At 44.3% G+C, this 14,717-nt stretch overlaps 1 protein-coding gene across 11 annotated transcripts in view; it reads left to right on the plus strand.

Annotated features, from left to right (window-relative positions):
* The window catches only part of CEP112 (centrosomal protein 112), a 356,316-nt gene that overhangs the window by 72,111 nt on the left and 269,488 nt on the right, over positions 1–14,717 (plus strand). For 9 of the 11 annotated variants that reach the window (XR_011467850.1, XM_070388925.1, XM_070388932.1 and 6 more), the window contains 2 exons: positions 12,928–13,094; positions 13,396–13,525. Coding sequence is in view for 10 of the 11 variants with exons in the window: in XM_070388925.1 (XP_070245026.1) it covers positions 12,928–13,094; positions 13,396–13,525 (297 nt within the window). In the remaining variant the exon portion in view is untranslated. The remainder of the gene's footprint in view (positions 1–12,927; positions 13,095–13,395; positions 13,526–14,717) is intronic. The other 2 variants (XM_070388926.1, XM_070388929.1) reach the window with 1 other exon arrangement.

Consider the following 14,717-nt stretch of genomic DNA (forward strand, 5'->3'; position numbering starts at 1 on the left):
GGACACGCCAGCCCAGTTCAGCGCAGAGCAGACGGCAGCAGGGACGGGGCCCTGTGAGCAGAGCAACGTGGAAGGAGACTTTGTCAGGGCACAGGTCAGGGAAAAGCTTGTGATTGATGCTTTAAAAAAAAAGACAGCTTTATGGTGTAAGATTAGAATTAGTATGTTGTAGATTCACGTGTTCTGAAGCGTGCGGTTCCCTGAATGTTTGGCGACTTGCTGCATTTGAGTGGATTGAGCACATCAGAGCGGCTCCATCTGAACGTTGCTCCTAGCGTGTCTGTCTTGCTCTGTGCAGAGAACAGCCGTGGGCTCCAAGGACCATGCGGGGGCTGGGACCAGGGCCGTGGACGTGGTGCGGGGGCAGGCGGCTGGTCCCGGGGTCTGCGGAGGGCGAGCACTGCCGCTGCGGGGGCTGCTCCCTGGTGGGGCAGGGACACCCGACATGGACCAGCTCTCCTCAGCAAGATCAGGGGTCTGTTTTCTGGAGAATCAGCACAAGGGTGATATTCACGGCCGTGAACAAAAGCCAAATTTGTATCTGAAAAACAATTTTGTCATCTCAGCCTCCTAAATTTTCACAAATGTGAATACATTAAGTAATTGTAGAGTTGAAATTTATGAAACATATTAATTGCCTACAATGTTTCAATTCAGTTCAGTCGCTCAGTTGTGTCCGACTCTTCTCGACCCCATGAATCGCAGCATGCCAGGCCTCCCTGTCCATCACCAACTCCTGGAGTTCACTCAGACTCATGTCCATCGAGTCAGTGATACCATCCAGCCATCTCATCCTCTGTCGTCCCCTTCTCCTCCTGCCCCGAATCCTTCCCAGCATCAGAGTCTTTTCCAATGAATCAACTTTTCACATGAGGTGGCCAAAGTACTGGAGTTTCAGCTTTAGCATCATTCCCTCCAGAGAAATCCCAGGGCTGATCTCCTTCAGAATGGACTGGTTGGATCTCCTTGCAGTCCAAGGGACTCTCAAGAGTCTTGTCCAACACCACAGTTCAAAACCATCAATTCTTTGGTGCTCAGCTTTCTTCACAGTCCAACTCTCACATCCATACATGACCACAGGAAAAACCATAGCCTTGACTAGATGTACCTATGTTGGCAAAGTAATGTCTCTGCTTTTCAATATGCTATCTAGGTGGTCATAACTTTTCTTCTAAGGAGTAACATCTTTTAATTTCATGGCTGCAATCACCGTCTGCAGTGATTTTGGAGCCCCAAAAATAAAGTCTGACACTGTTTCCACTGTTTTTCCATCTATTTGCCATGAAGTGATGGGGCCAGATGCCATGATCTTTGTTTTCTGAATGTTGAGCTTTAAGCCAACTTTTACACTCTCCACCTTCACTTTCATCAAGAGGCTTTTTAGTTCCTCTTCACTTTCTGCCATAAAGGTGGTGTCATCTGCGTATCTGAGGTTCTTGATATTTCTCACAGCAATCTTGATTCCAGCTTGTGCTTCTTCCAGCCCAGCGTTTCTCATGATGTACTCTGCATAGAAGTTAAATAAGCAGGGTGACAATATACAGCCTTGACGTACTCCTTTTCCTATTTGGAACCAGTCTGGTGTTCCATGTCCAGTTCTAACTGTTGCTTCCTGACCTGCATGTAGGTTTCTCAAGAGGCAGGTCAGGTGGTCTGGTATTCCCATCTCTTTCAGAATTTTCCACAGTTTATTGTGATCCACACAGTCCAAGGCTTTGGCATAGTCAATACAGCAGAAATAGATGTTTTTCTGGAACTCTCTTGCTTTTTCCATGATCCAGCGGATGTTGGCAATTTGATCTCTGGTTCCTCTGCCTTTTCTAAAACCAACTTGAACATCTGGAAGTTCACGGTTCACGTATTGCTGAAGCCTGGCTTGGAGAATTTTGAGCATAACTTTACTAGCGTGTGAGATGAGTGCAATTATGCTGTAGTTTGAGCATTCTTTGGCGTTGCCTTTCTTAGGGATTGGAATGAAAACTGACCTTTTCCAGTCCTGTGGCCACTGCTGAGTTTTCCAAATTTACTGGCATATTGAGGTCAGCACATTCACAGCATCATCTTCCAGGATTTGGAGTAGTTCAACTGGAATTCCATCACCTCCACTAGCTTTGTTCATAGTGATGCTTTCTAAGGCCCACTTGACTTCACATTCCAGGATGTCTGGCTCTAGGTCAGTGATCACACCATCGTGATTATCTTGGTCATGAAGGTCTTTTTTGTACAGTTCTTCTGTGTATTCTTGCCACATCTTCTTAATATCTTCTACTTCTGTTAGGTCCATACCATTTCTGTCCTTTATCGAGCCCATCTTTGCATGAAATGTTTCCTTGGTATCTCTAATTTTCTTGAAGAGATGTCTAGCCTTTCCCATTCTGTTGTTTTCCTCTATTTCTTTGCATTGATCACTGAGGAAGGCTTTCTTATCTCTTCTTGCTATTCTTTGGAACTCTGCATTCAGATGCTTATATCTTTCCTTTTCTCCTTTGCTTTTCGCTTCTCTCCTTCTCACAGCTGTGTGTAAGGCCTCCCCAGACAGTGTTTCCTGCACTGTTATTTTTCATTAGACAAAATTAAGACAGTAATAGCTTTCACATTAGAATTTTTAATTTTTATAAATTTGGGGTGTAAACTGAAGTCATATTTTGGGGCCAAGAGGCTACTGTTAGAGAAACTGCTTTCTGTTTTTAATGAAAGTTGAATTTAAAAATTAGCATTCAGACCTTGTCATTAGGTAACAGTAAAATATAGAGAAGAATGGACAGGGTCTGTCAGCAGGGTTGAATTTAAGAGTCATCAACTCTAGACAGACCTTGCTGAGCTGCTCCTGATTTAATAATTAAACAAGGAAGAGTTCAAGGCACGGCTTAAGATGAAAGACGAGGCTGTCACTGAGAATTAGTTTCTGTGTTTTCTTCTTTCAAGCTCTCTTCTTTTTTTAATTGGGTCTTTTTTTTTGCCCTGTTCCATTTTTTTGTAAGCAGGCGTTTGTACAGATGATTAGACCTATGTCTTTTGGTATTGGCAGGAGTCTCCTTGTGTGAAACTAACAATTAAACATGGAAACACTGGATTTTTAGAGCAATGCGTTAGAACTTATAAATATGAAAATGATAGCAGTGTTCTTAGATGCTTGGGGAGGTGACAGCTGTAAAATGTAGGGCTCTCTTCGTATCAGGGGTTTAGACACACAAAGTCTGTGAGTGGTTTTATTGAGATTTTAGGCTTTCTTAGCGGAATTCTTTGCCCCTCTCTTAAGCACGGATGCCACTGGCAATCTTGTGAAGTTTATGTATCCCTCTCAGAATAGTATTTGACAATTTAATAAAATTATATAAGATGACAAAGAAATTATAGTTATAGTCATCAAAATATTAATAAATCAGAGTCATGATAAAGTAAAACATATGCTTCCAAATGAATGCAGTAAATATCATGATTGCACAGTGGGCCTAATAAGTGTTGTAACTTATGAATAATGATGAGGGTAAACAATATTAGAAAGCTGAGCACTGAAGAATTGATGCTTTTGAACTGTGGTGTTGGAGAAGACTCTTGAGAGTCCTTTAGACTGCCAGGAGATCAAACCAGTCCATCCTAAAGGAAGTCAGTGCTGAATATTCACTGGAAGTACTGATGCTGAAGCTGAAACTCCAATACTTTGGTCACCTGATGCAAAGAAGTGACTCATTGGAAAAGACTGTGATGCTGGGAAAGATTGAGGGCAGGAGGAGAAGGGGACGACAGAGGATGAGATGGTTGGATGACATCACTGACTCAATGGACATGAGTTTGAGTGAACTCCGGGAGTTGGCAATGGACAGGGAAGCCTGGCGTGCTGCAGTCCATGGGGTCACAGAGTCAGACACGACTGAGCGACTGAACTGACTGAAACAATGTTAGAGATAATGCCGCACTATAATGGTCTATAAACTACCTGTGATTTCCGTCGTTCACAGGCATTGCTAATACTTCATTGGTGGTTGACTGTACTCATAGTAGAAGGGAAGTGCTGAAGGTCAGTCAGGGGACTGGAAATAGAGATGAGCTATGTTTTTCCATTCAAAGCCCATGACACTCCAAGTTCTATTCATGGACCTGAATCGAGTTGACGAGTATCAGAGGCCTTAGGCACGTGAAGCTTTGTGTTAACCACTTACAGTTAACCACCACTGTGAGTGGCGAGCGTGAATCAGAGCAGGTCGCCACTCTCCAGCGTGGCTGGGGTCCATCATCTCATAGTTGCCACCAGTGTTTCTCTTCCAGCATCACAGTGTTAAAGAAGAATATCCTGAATAGCATCAGTTGATTATTTTGAATAGGATTGCCATTTAAACAAATAGATTTTATTTTTAGAGGGTTTTAGGTTTACAGGAAGTTTGAGAGGATGGTAGAGTTCCCATGTGCCCCACACCCAGCTCCCCCTTTGTAACATCTTAGGTCATTTTGGTGCACTTGTTACAGTCAGCGGATCAGCAGGACGCCGTAATAAACCAGAGTCCATAGTTGGTTCCGTTTTCTTCACTTTTCCCTAGTGTCCTTCTTTTCCAGGATCTCATCCAGACGCCACGTTCTGTTTCCTCCGTAGGCTCCTCTGGGCTGTGGCAGTGTCTCAGACGCCCCTTCTGTCTCATGATCTTGGCAGTTGTGAGGAGGCCTGGTCAGGAATACTGCAGGGCACCCCGCCTCCTGTTCTTCTCACGATAAGATGGGGTTATGGGCTGACGCAGTAGGTCATGGAAGTAGACTGCTGCTCTCCGTATCACATCAGGGGCACACGCTACCTGTGGCCACCCCGTGAACCGTAGCCCTGGCCACCTGACTGCGTGTGTGTGCTGGGTTCTCCTCTGGCCACCTGGCTGTGGGTGTGTTGGGCTCTCCCTGTCGCTAGCCCTGGCTGCCTGGCTGCAGGTGTGTGCTGGGTTCTCCCCTGGCCGCCTGGCGCGGTGTGTGCTGGGTTCTCCCCTGGCCGCCTGGTTGCGGGTGTGTGCTGGGTTCTCCCCTGGCCGTGGTGTGTGCTGGGTTCTCCCCTGGCCGCCTGGTTGCGGGTGTGTGCTGGGTTCTCCCCTGGCCGCGGTGTGTGCTGGGTTCTCCCCTGGCTGCCTGGCGCGGTGTGTGCTGGGTTCTCCCCTGGCCGCCTGGTTGCAGGTGTGTGCTGGGTTCTCCCCTGGCCGCCTGGCCGCGGTGCGTGCTGCGTTCTCCCCTGGCCGCGGTGTGTGCTGGGTTTTCCCCTGGCCGCCTGGCCACGGGTGTGTGCTGGGTTCTCCCTGTGACGGCGTCCTCCGGCCTTCCCACACTCTTGGGAAGACAGTTCCCATGAGGAGCCCATGCATGAGGGGTGCGGGGTGTACTCTCTGTACTCAAGGGAGGGGAATCTGTGAATTATTGGGAGTTTCTCTACAGGAAAGTCTGTCTCGTCTCCCTCGTTTGTTAATTTATTTAGTGTGGATATTATTTATGTTCTGGGTTATGATCCCGTATTCCTTCATTTTGTCACGTAAGTTGCTCTAGCTTCAGCCACTGGGAGATTCTCCAGGAGGCCCCGGGGCCCCTCTGGCCTCCCCCGCAATGTGGAGGACGTGGAGAATGGTGTTAGAGACCGGGGTCTGCTTTCAGGGGGTGCTCGTGACTGCGGGGGTGTCGTTTCTTTCCTGTCCTCTCACCAGACAAAGTGTTTGTGTGTATACAAGCCTGTGTGTCTAGGCACATCGATGAACCGTAGTGTATGTAACCAACTGCATCTGTGTTAAGCTAAACATACTCTCTTACTGGTGTCCGTAGCTCTAACCCTTTGCCACGTGAGTTAGTCTGGCCTTCTCCACTCGTCTGTAAATTCCCAGCCTGGCGGTGGGAGCGTGGCCTCCGCCCTCATCCGTTCCCTTTCTGGGTGTTCAGTCTCAGTCCACAGGCATGGATGTGATCAGGGCTGTTAGTCCGTGTCCCCACAGGGCCAAGCCTACCGACCGGAACGGAGCCTCAGGCTGTTAGTCCGTGTCCCCGCAGGACCGAGCCTGCAGACCAGGACGGGCACACGCGCGGCTCTGGTTGCCTCTGGTCTCGGGTGCCGCGAGTTCCAGACTCGCTCGGGTCCTCACCTCTCCTGCCACCCCTTCAGTGAGGTTTTTACATATTTGTGATGTAACGAGATCCTCTTTTCACAGCCTGTATTTGCTCCTGGGATCCCCGAACTACTAAATTATTTTTTAAGTTTGCATACAGCTCGCCCTCTGTGCTTTAAAACTCGGTGGGTTTTGACAAATGCATGTAGCCACACGTGCCTTTACGGTTTCACGCGTAGCGTTTTCACTGTTTTGAACTCACACGGGCTTCTCCCTGTTCCGCCTTGCCCCTCTCCCCAGGATCTCTGCAGCCACCAATCACCTTGACTGTAAAACATCGTTTTTTGCAGTTTCTTTTCCAGAATATCATGTAATTGGAATCATACAGTATGTAGCCTTTTCAGACTGGCTCCTTTCATTAAGAATTATACATACATGGTTTCTTCGTGTCTTTTTATGGCTTTATAGCTCATTTCTTTTTATTGCTGAATAATATTCAATTATATGGATTAGCATTGTTTATCCACGTATCTATCGAAGGACATCTTGGTCGCATCTGCTTTTGGCAGCTATACACGTTTGCTGTTACAAACATTCACTTTCAAGTTTTTGCCTGGTCATAGTTTTCAAATCACTTATGACTCAACATTTCAGTACAGAATGTCCAACCAAAAGAAATGGGTGAATACGTGCACCATAAAACATGTGTGAAAACGTTCATAGCAGCATTATTGTTAACAACTGAACACTGAAAACAACCAACCAGTCGATAAAATGGATGAATTATTTTAGGTGTATTCCACAACGGAATACTGAATATAGCACTGAAAATACTGCTATACCCCATGTCATGGATGACAGCTCTCACAGACGTGATATGCCTGACCCGAAAGGGTACATACTCTCTGAATTTATTTACAGAAAGTTCAGCAAAAGACAAAGTTTTTTTGGTGATAGACATCAGAATAGTGGTTACCTTTTTGTGGAGGATGAGCAATAAGGCATCTGAGCAGTCCCCGTGCTTTTATCTTGCACTGGCTCATGGCGTGGCTTCCCTGGTGGCTCAGTGGTGAAGAATCCGCTTGCAGTACAGGAGACACAGGTTTGATCCGTGGGTGCAGAAGATCCCCTGGAGAAGGAAATGGCAACCCACTCTACTGTTCCTGCCTAGGAAATCCCACGGACCTGGCAGGCTATAATCCATAGGGTCACGAGGGTTGGGCATGACTTAGTGACTAAAACATCACCAGCACTGGTTCATGGCTATTTTCAAGTAACAAATTATCAAAATATATGTTTAAGGTTTGTGCATCTTGTATATATATTTCAAGAAGAATTTTATGAAATAAAATATGTTGCTCCTTTTGCCATAGGAGTTGAACTTTGGACTATATAAGTAGTTGCTGATTACTAATCCTTTCTAATTTTTGACTCCTAGAGGATTTCACACAGTTTGTATGTAAAATTCTAACATTTCTTATTCTATCGGTTATTTAACTGAAAGCCCATCAGATATTTTATAATTTCCTAGTACTTGCTGAAAATAATGTCTGTATTTCCTCACAAAATAATACCCTTTCACAACCTTCCTCTAAATTCCCAATTTTCCACTTCTCCTGGAGTATTCAACTTTGGACCTGAAGGATTGATGCTTTTTGCTGCTTCTCGTTTCCTGCCTACGGTGTTTTCGCAGTCACTCTGCTCCTCTGGGAGTTTGCTGGGAGCTGCTCCGCCCCCTTCCGTTTCCACAGCTACCACTCAGGCTCAGGCCATTGTTGCCCCATTCCGGGTCTTCCCGGCCGCCTGCTGGTCGCGCCCCCCGCTGTTGACCTCTTGTTCCACGTCCCACCTGTGCCGGTTGTCTTGCTTCCCCGCGACCGAGACCTTGAGTTGCTAACCTAATGCCCATCGTAACTTCTGTCTACAAGCCATGTCCATTCACAAACTCCAACCTCGTGTTCCGAGCGCCCCCTCTGAGGCCGCAGTGTGGGCAGCTATTCTTTGTGCCCAAGGTAATCTGTCTGTTCCTCTCTGACTCTGTAGTTAAAAAGCCTGGAATCCCCTTCCACCCTGTTTGTTACAGCCTGAAGAATATGACCCGGCGTCAGCCTCTGTGTGACTTGTGGCCCCATTTTGAGTTTCCACTGTTCTGTGTCCTCTCAGGTCTCTGTATTCATTAAAGAAAAAAAGATTATTTTGGCCAAATGTTGTTAAGGTATTTCATATATGTCTGTAGGGTTTCCCCAGACATAAGATTTAAGTTTCTTTTTGTTTATTGATATGTTTGCTTTATTTTGTCTAATTGTTAAGAAAATGCTTTTAAAAATAAATATAGTAAATACAAATAGTCAACTGAACAACTGTGATCATACATTTCGCTTCTTGAATCAGAGAGTCTGTGCCAGCGTATGTAGAAGTATCTGTTTGGTAAATGCAGCTCTTAGAACAGAAGCCGCGTTTCCAGTTCGTGTGACACCTGGCCGCACAGCAGGGACACCTTTAATAGCGCCTTCGCACCAGAAACCAAGCAAGCTTCACCAGCCAGGTGTTACGCAGGCGCTCAGTGTGTGGGGCTTCGTGTGAGAACCATCCTGTCTTCGTGTGAGACCTGCTTATTTTTCGCTGTGTTCCTTCTGCTGTTTCTTTCGTCCCTCTTTCCTGGTCTTTCCCGTTCGACTGACGGCCATCCTGCTTCTCCACCCTGAATCCTCTCGTCCCTTCCAGTGCTTGTCTCCCCTGGGCGACTGTTCTGTTGGGCACAGCCCCGGGGCTCTCTGACCTTGTGCCCGCCTTCACAGACAGGGCCAAGCAGATTGTGTTGGCCCATTTTGGTCTGTTTATTTAGTATCTGTCTCCTGTGCAAACATATAGATTATTTGAATTAATTGCTAAGAGACTCTCAGGGTAAGTGAGTCTTTGACAATTTGATCTTTGTATGTTGGAATTAGGATGGACATTATACAGAAAATTTATTTCCAAAATCAGTTTGAGCCTGAGAAAATGAGTCGAATCATGTGGTAAAGGGAAGAACTAGAAAACTAGGGCCTGTTTTCTGTAGACTTGGTTTTTTTAGAGCTATTTTATTCACAGCAGAAATGAGGGGGAAGCTAGATTCCCATAAGCCCTGTCCCTTCTGCTGACAGGCAGAGCCCACCACCATGGACACCCCCACCAGAGTGCACCATCTCCCAGAGTCCATCTCTTACGTCAGAGTTGAGTCTCAGTGTTGTATGTTCTGTGGACTTGGGCAAGTGCATAATGCCACAGATTGACCTAACGTTAGTATTGGACGTAGTATTTCCACTGCCCTAAAAATCCTCCGTCTCCACCTACTCATCTTTCCCCTCACCCAGCCCCTGGCAGTTGTCTCCAGAAAATCATGTCATTGGAGTCGTACAGTATACTTTTCCAGTTGGTTTCTTCTGCTTATTAACATGCCTTTAGGTCTCCTCTGTGCCTCTTCGTGGTCTGAGAGCTCATTTCCCCGTAGTGCTGAGCACTGTCCCGTCCTCACACGCACTGCAGTTTATCCATCCGCCTCCTGAAGGGCGTCTGCATTGCTGTTTGCCAGCTGTGAGTACACAGCTGCTGTAAACATCTGTGTGCAGGTTTTCATGTGGACACAAATTTTAACTCATTTGGGCAAACACCCAGCAGCATGATTCCTGGACTGTATGAACAGAGTGTGTTTTCTTCCTGGGCTGTATGAAGAGAGCGTGTTTTCTTCCTGGACTGTATGAAGAGAGCGTATTTTCTTCCTGGATTGTATGAAGAGAGCGTGTTTTCTTCCTGGACTATATGAAGAGAGCGTGTTTTCTTCCTGGGCTGTATGAAGAGAGCGTGTTTTCTAAGAGCCTGCAAACTGCCTTCCAAGCTGCATGTGCTACTTTCCTTCCTGCCGGCAGTTAGTGAGAGTTCCTGTTGCTCTAGACCCTCGTCAGCGTTTGCTGTCAGTGTTCTGATGGGTGCAGTCTCCTTGCTGTTTAATCTGCATTTCCATGATATATGGTGACGTGTGATAGGACATCCTCTCCTACGCTTATTCATCAGCTGTATATCTTCTCTGGTAGGGTGTCTAAGTCTTTAACCCATTTTTAAATTAGGTTTTTATTTTATTATTGTTGAATTGTAAGAGTTCTTTGTATATTTTGGATAACAGTCCTTCATCAGATGAGTCTTTTGCAAGTATTTCTCCCCATCTGTGGCTTATGTTCTGATTCTCTTACTACATACTGTCTTTTGTGGAATAGATAATTTTAATCTTAATAAAGTCCAATTTGTCAACTATTTCTTTAGTGCATTGTACCATGGATATTGTATCTAAAAACTCCTTGCCAACTTAAGATAATTTAGGCTTTCCCTATGTTATTTCCTGGGATTTTTGAGGTTTTGCATTTTGCATTGAGGTCCGTGATGTCTTGTAAGTTAGTTTGTAAGATCTGTGCTACACCCGTCTTTTTGCGTTGGTTATCCGGTTGTTCCATTGAGGTCTGTGATCTCTGAGTTAGTGTGTAAGATCTGCGCTAGACCCCTCTTTTTGCGTCGGTTGGTTTTTGCGTTAGTTGTCCGGTTGTCCCAGTGCCGTTGGTTGAAGACGCTGTCTTTGCTCCGTTGTACTGCTTTTGTTTCCTTGTCACAAGTCAGGCCGTGTTTATGGGGGGCTCTTTCTGGCCTCTCTGTTCTGTTCCGTTGATCTGGTTGTCTTTTCCTTTGACAGGCCGCAGTGCTTTGATTACTGTGTCTTATAGTAAGTCTTGAAGTAGGCAGTGTCAGTCTTCCAACTTTGTTCTTCTCTTTCAATTTTGCATTGGGTATTTTGTGCCTTTTGTCTCATCTCACACGCTAGTAAAGTAATGCTCAAAATTCTCCAAGCCACGCTTCAGCAATATGTGAACCGTGAACTTCCTGATGTTCAAGCTGGTTTTAGAAAAGGCAGAGGAACCAGAGATCAAATTGCCAACATCTGCTGGATCATGGAAAAAGCAAGAGAGTTCCAGAAAAACATCTATTTCTGCTTTATTGACTATGCCAAAGCCTTTGACTGTGTGGATCACAATAAACTGTGGAAAATTCTGAAAGAGATGGGAATACCAGACCACCTGATCTGCCTCTTGAGAAATTTGTATGCAGGTCAGGAAGCAACAGTTAGAACTGGACATGGAATAACAGACTGGTTCCAAATAGGAAAAGGAGTTCGTCAAGGCTGTATATTGTCACCCTGCTTATTTAACTTCTATGCAGAGTACATCATGAGAAACCTGGACTGGAAGAAACACAAACTGGAATCAACATTGCCGGGAGAAATATCAAGAACCTCAGATATGCAGACGACACCACCCTTAGGGCAGAAAGTGAAGAGGAACTAAAAAGCCTCTTGATGAAAGTGAAAGTGGAGAGTGAAAAAGTTGGCTTAAAGCTCAACATTCAGAAAACGAAGATCATGGCATCGGTCCCAGCACTTCATGGCAAATAGATGGGGAAACAGTGTCAGACTTTATTTTTCTGGGCTCCAAAATCACTACAGATGGTGACTGCAGCCATGAAATTAAAAGACGCTTACTCCTTGGAAGGAAAGTTATGACCAACCTAGATAGCATATTCAAAAGCAGAGACATTACTTTGCCAACAAAGGTTCGTCTAGTCAAGGCTATGGTTTTTCCTGTGGTCATGTATGGATGTGAGAGTTGGACTGTGAAGAAGGCTGAGTGTCAAAGAATTGATGCTTTTGAACTGTGGTGTTGGAGAAGACTCTTGAGAGTCCCTTGGACTGCAAGGAGATCCAACCAGTCCATTCTGAAGGAGATCAGCCCTGGGATTTCTCTGGAGGGAATGATGCTAAAGCTGAAACTCCAGTACTTTGGCCGCCTCATGAGAAGAGTTGACTCATTAGAAGAGACTCTGATGCTGGGCGGGATTGGGGGCAGGAGGAGAAGGGGACGACAGAGGATGAAATGGCTGGATGGCATCACTGACTCCATGGACGTGAGTCTCAGTGAACTCCGGGAGTTGGTGATGGACAGGGAGGCCTGGCGTGCTGCGATTCATGGGGTCGCAAAGAGTCGGACACGACTGAGCGACTGATCTGATCTGATCTGATTCATATCCATAAAATAATTTTCTGGGATTTTAATTGGTGTTGCATTAAATCTATAAATCAAGTTGGGAATAACCAACATTGCATTACTGAGTCTTCCTATCCATGAACATGGGCTATCTCTCCATTTATTTAGTTCTTTGATTTTTCTCATTCTTTCATCAGAGGTTTGTAATTTACCACATGTAGCTCTTGTACATATTTTATCGTACTTTTTTGGGAGGGTGCTAATGTAAATAGTGGCCTTCTGGGTCACGCTCGTGGTAAAGAGCCCTCTTGCCAATGAGGTAGATGTAAGAGATGTGGGTTGAATCCCTGAGTCAGAAAGATCCCTGAAGAAGGAAATGGCAATCCACTCCAGTAATCTTGGCTAGAGAATCCCATGGACAGAGGAGCCCGACGGGCTATTGTCCATAGCGTTCCAAATAGTTGGACATGAGTGAAGCGACTTAGCATGCATGCACTTAAGCTTATATCCCCGGATCAGAATGGTGCTGTTTCAGTGAATGAATACCCGCTCATTGAACAAATGAGAGGCTAAAAGTGTACAAACATGTTAGCCTGTCTTTCATGTAGAAAGTGCTTTTTTTTTTTTTTTTATAAAAGACAGTTAATTTAGAGGTTGGTTTGGTTTTTATTAGTATGGTTTATGGTACTTTTTTTTTATATTCTTATCGCTAATCCCTTGCATTTTTCTTCAGGTTACTTAATGATGCAGAATTGTTATATTGTTATAAAGTCAGAGGCTTTCTTAACAATGAACTATTCTTTTAGAACCAGATGATCAAAGAACTGGAGTCCCGTGTCCAGCAGCTGACTGGAGAAGCGGAGAACAGTAATTTACAGAAACAGAAATTAATTCAAGAAAAACTGGAACTGGAGAGATGTTACCAGATAACATGTAATGAATTACAAGAAGTAAAGGCAAGGTATTGTCTGAGGTCAGACAACTCTCAGGTGTGGCTAAAAAAACTGACATTAACTCTGTAAGTTATTTGGTAAAATTAAAAACTTGTGCATTTAACCTTGGGAGGTTTCCAGTTTAAATGCTGCTGTTTGTTAAAATTTTTAAGTACCATTGAATATAAGAAGCATACTGTTTAAAAATACTTGATAAAAATGTGCTTACTTATTTGATGTATTGAAAGATAATGCATTTGGATTTGACTGGCTAAAAAATTCCATTTTCGAGGTTGATGATAAATACATTGGAAGTGTATTTTATTCTTTGGTTGCTTTTAGGCGCAATACACTGCATAAAGAGAAAGACCATCTCGTCAGTGATTATGAGCAAAACCTGAAACTATTACAAACCAAGTGTGATGCTGATGTCAACCTTCTGAAAAAGGAACATGCTCTTTCTGCTGCTAAGGTATTGTAGGAGCTGGAAGCTATAGCCAGCCAGAGTCGTTATTCCCTTCACTCAGCACAGAACCGGAAGTGCCCTGTGGAAGCCTACTATCTGGCGTGTAAAGGAGTCTCCTTTGCTTAATTTAATGCTGAATGTCTAATGTATAGCACAACGCAAATCCTTAATACATTAAAATCTGCTGTAAATCAACCCTTTTAATTAAATTGATTACTAGAGTTCAGTTGTTTTAATAAAACATTTTTGACTAACTGTACATTATTACTTGAGTAACTCAAATAACTCTATACATTGTTATGTTAATAGTTAATTAATTAAGTAATCAGTAATAGTGTTAATAATGTATAGAGCTAATAGTTTGAATATAACAATAGCAATTAATATTATTATTAATATTTTGTGATCTTGGTTATACATTAGTTTTCTTGCCCTCACATGTATATGAACCTACAGACTCCCTTAGGGCACCCACCCCCTTTTGTGTCAGATAATTGAAACTTTATGAAGAGAAAATCCTATAGCTGCGGTGCTTAAGTGGTCAATTACTTGATATTTCAAGAATTATTAGGTTGGTGCAAACATAATCATGGTTTCAGACTGAATTTTAAATTATTATAACGAAACTCAAACGCATCTTTACTGATCAAAATGGGAACCAAAAAGTGAAGTGAAGTCGCTCAGTCGTGTCTGATGCTTTGCGACCCCATGGACTGTAGCCCACCAGGCTCCTCCATCCATGGGATTCTCCAGGCAAGCATACTGGAGTGGGTTGCCATTTCCTTCTCCAGGGGATCTTTCTGACCCAGGGATTGAACCCAGGTCTCCCGCATTGCAGACAGACGCTTTAACCTCTGAGCCACCAGGGAAGCCTAGGAACCACTACAATCAACACATTTTTCCCAATGAGAAATAAGTTTGTTTACTCTTATTAAAATCAGTGCTTAAAGTCTCTAAAATCAAAGCATAAAAGCTTTAAAATCAAAGCATAACAGTCAGTGCTTTGGGGTTTGATGAGCTCTTAGAAAGATGTTCTGCCTCCTGCTGGCTGTGGAAGCGTTTTCCTGCAGAAAGTTGTGAAGATGCTTGAAGAAGTGGTCGTCGGTTGGCGAGAGGTGAGGTGAACATGGCAGATGAGGGACGCTTCGTAGCCCAGTTCTTTCAGCTTCTGAAGCACTGGTTGTGCGATGTGCAGTCA

This window comes from Bos mutus, chromosome 19 (genome assembly GCF_027580195.1).
Source record: "Bos mutus isolate GX-2022 chromosome 19, NWIPB_WYAK_1.1, whole genome shotgun sequence".
Classification (NCBI taxonomy): Eukaryota; Metazoa; Chordata; class Mammalia; order Artiodactyla; family Bovidae; genus Bos; species Bos mutus.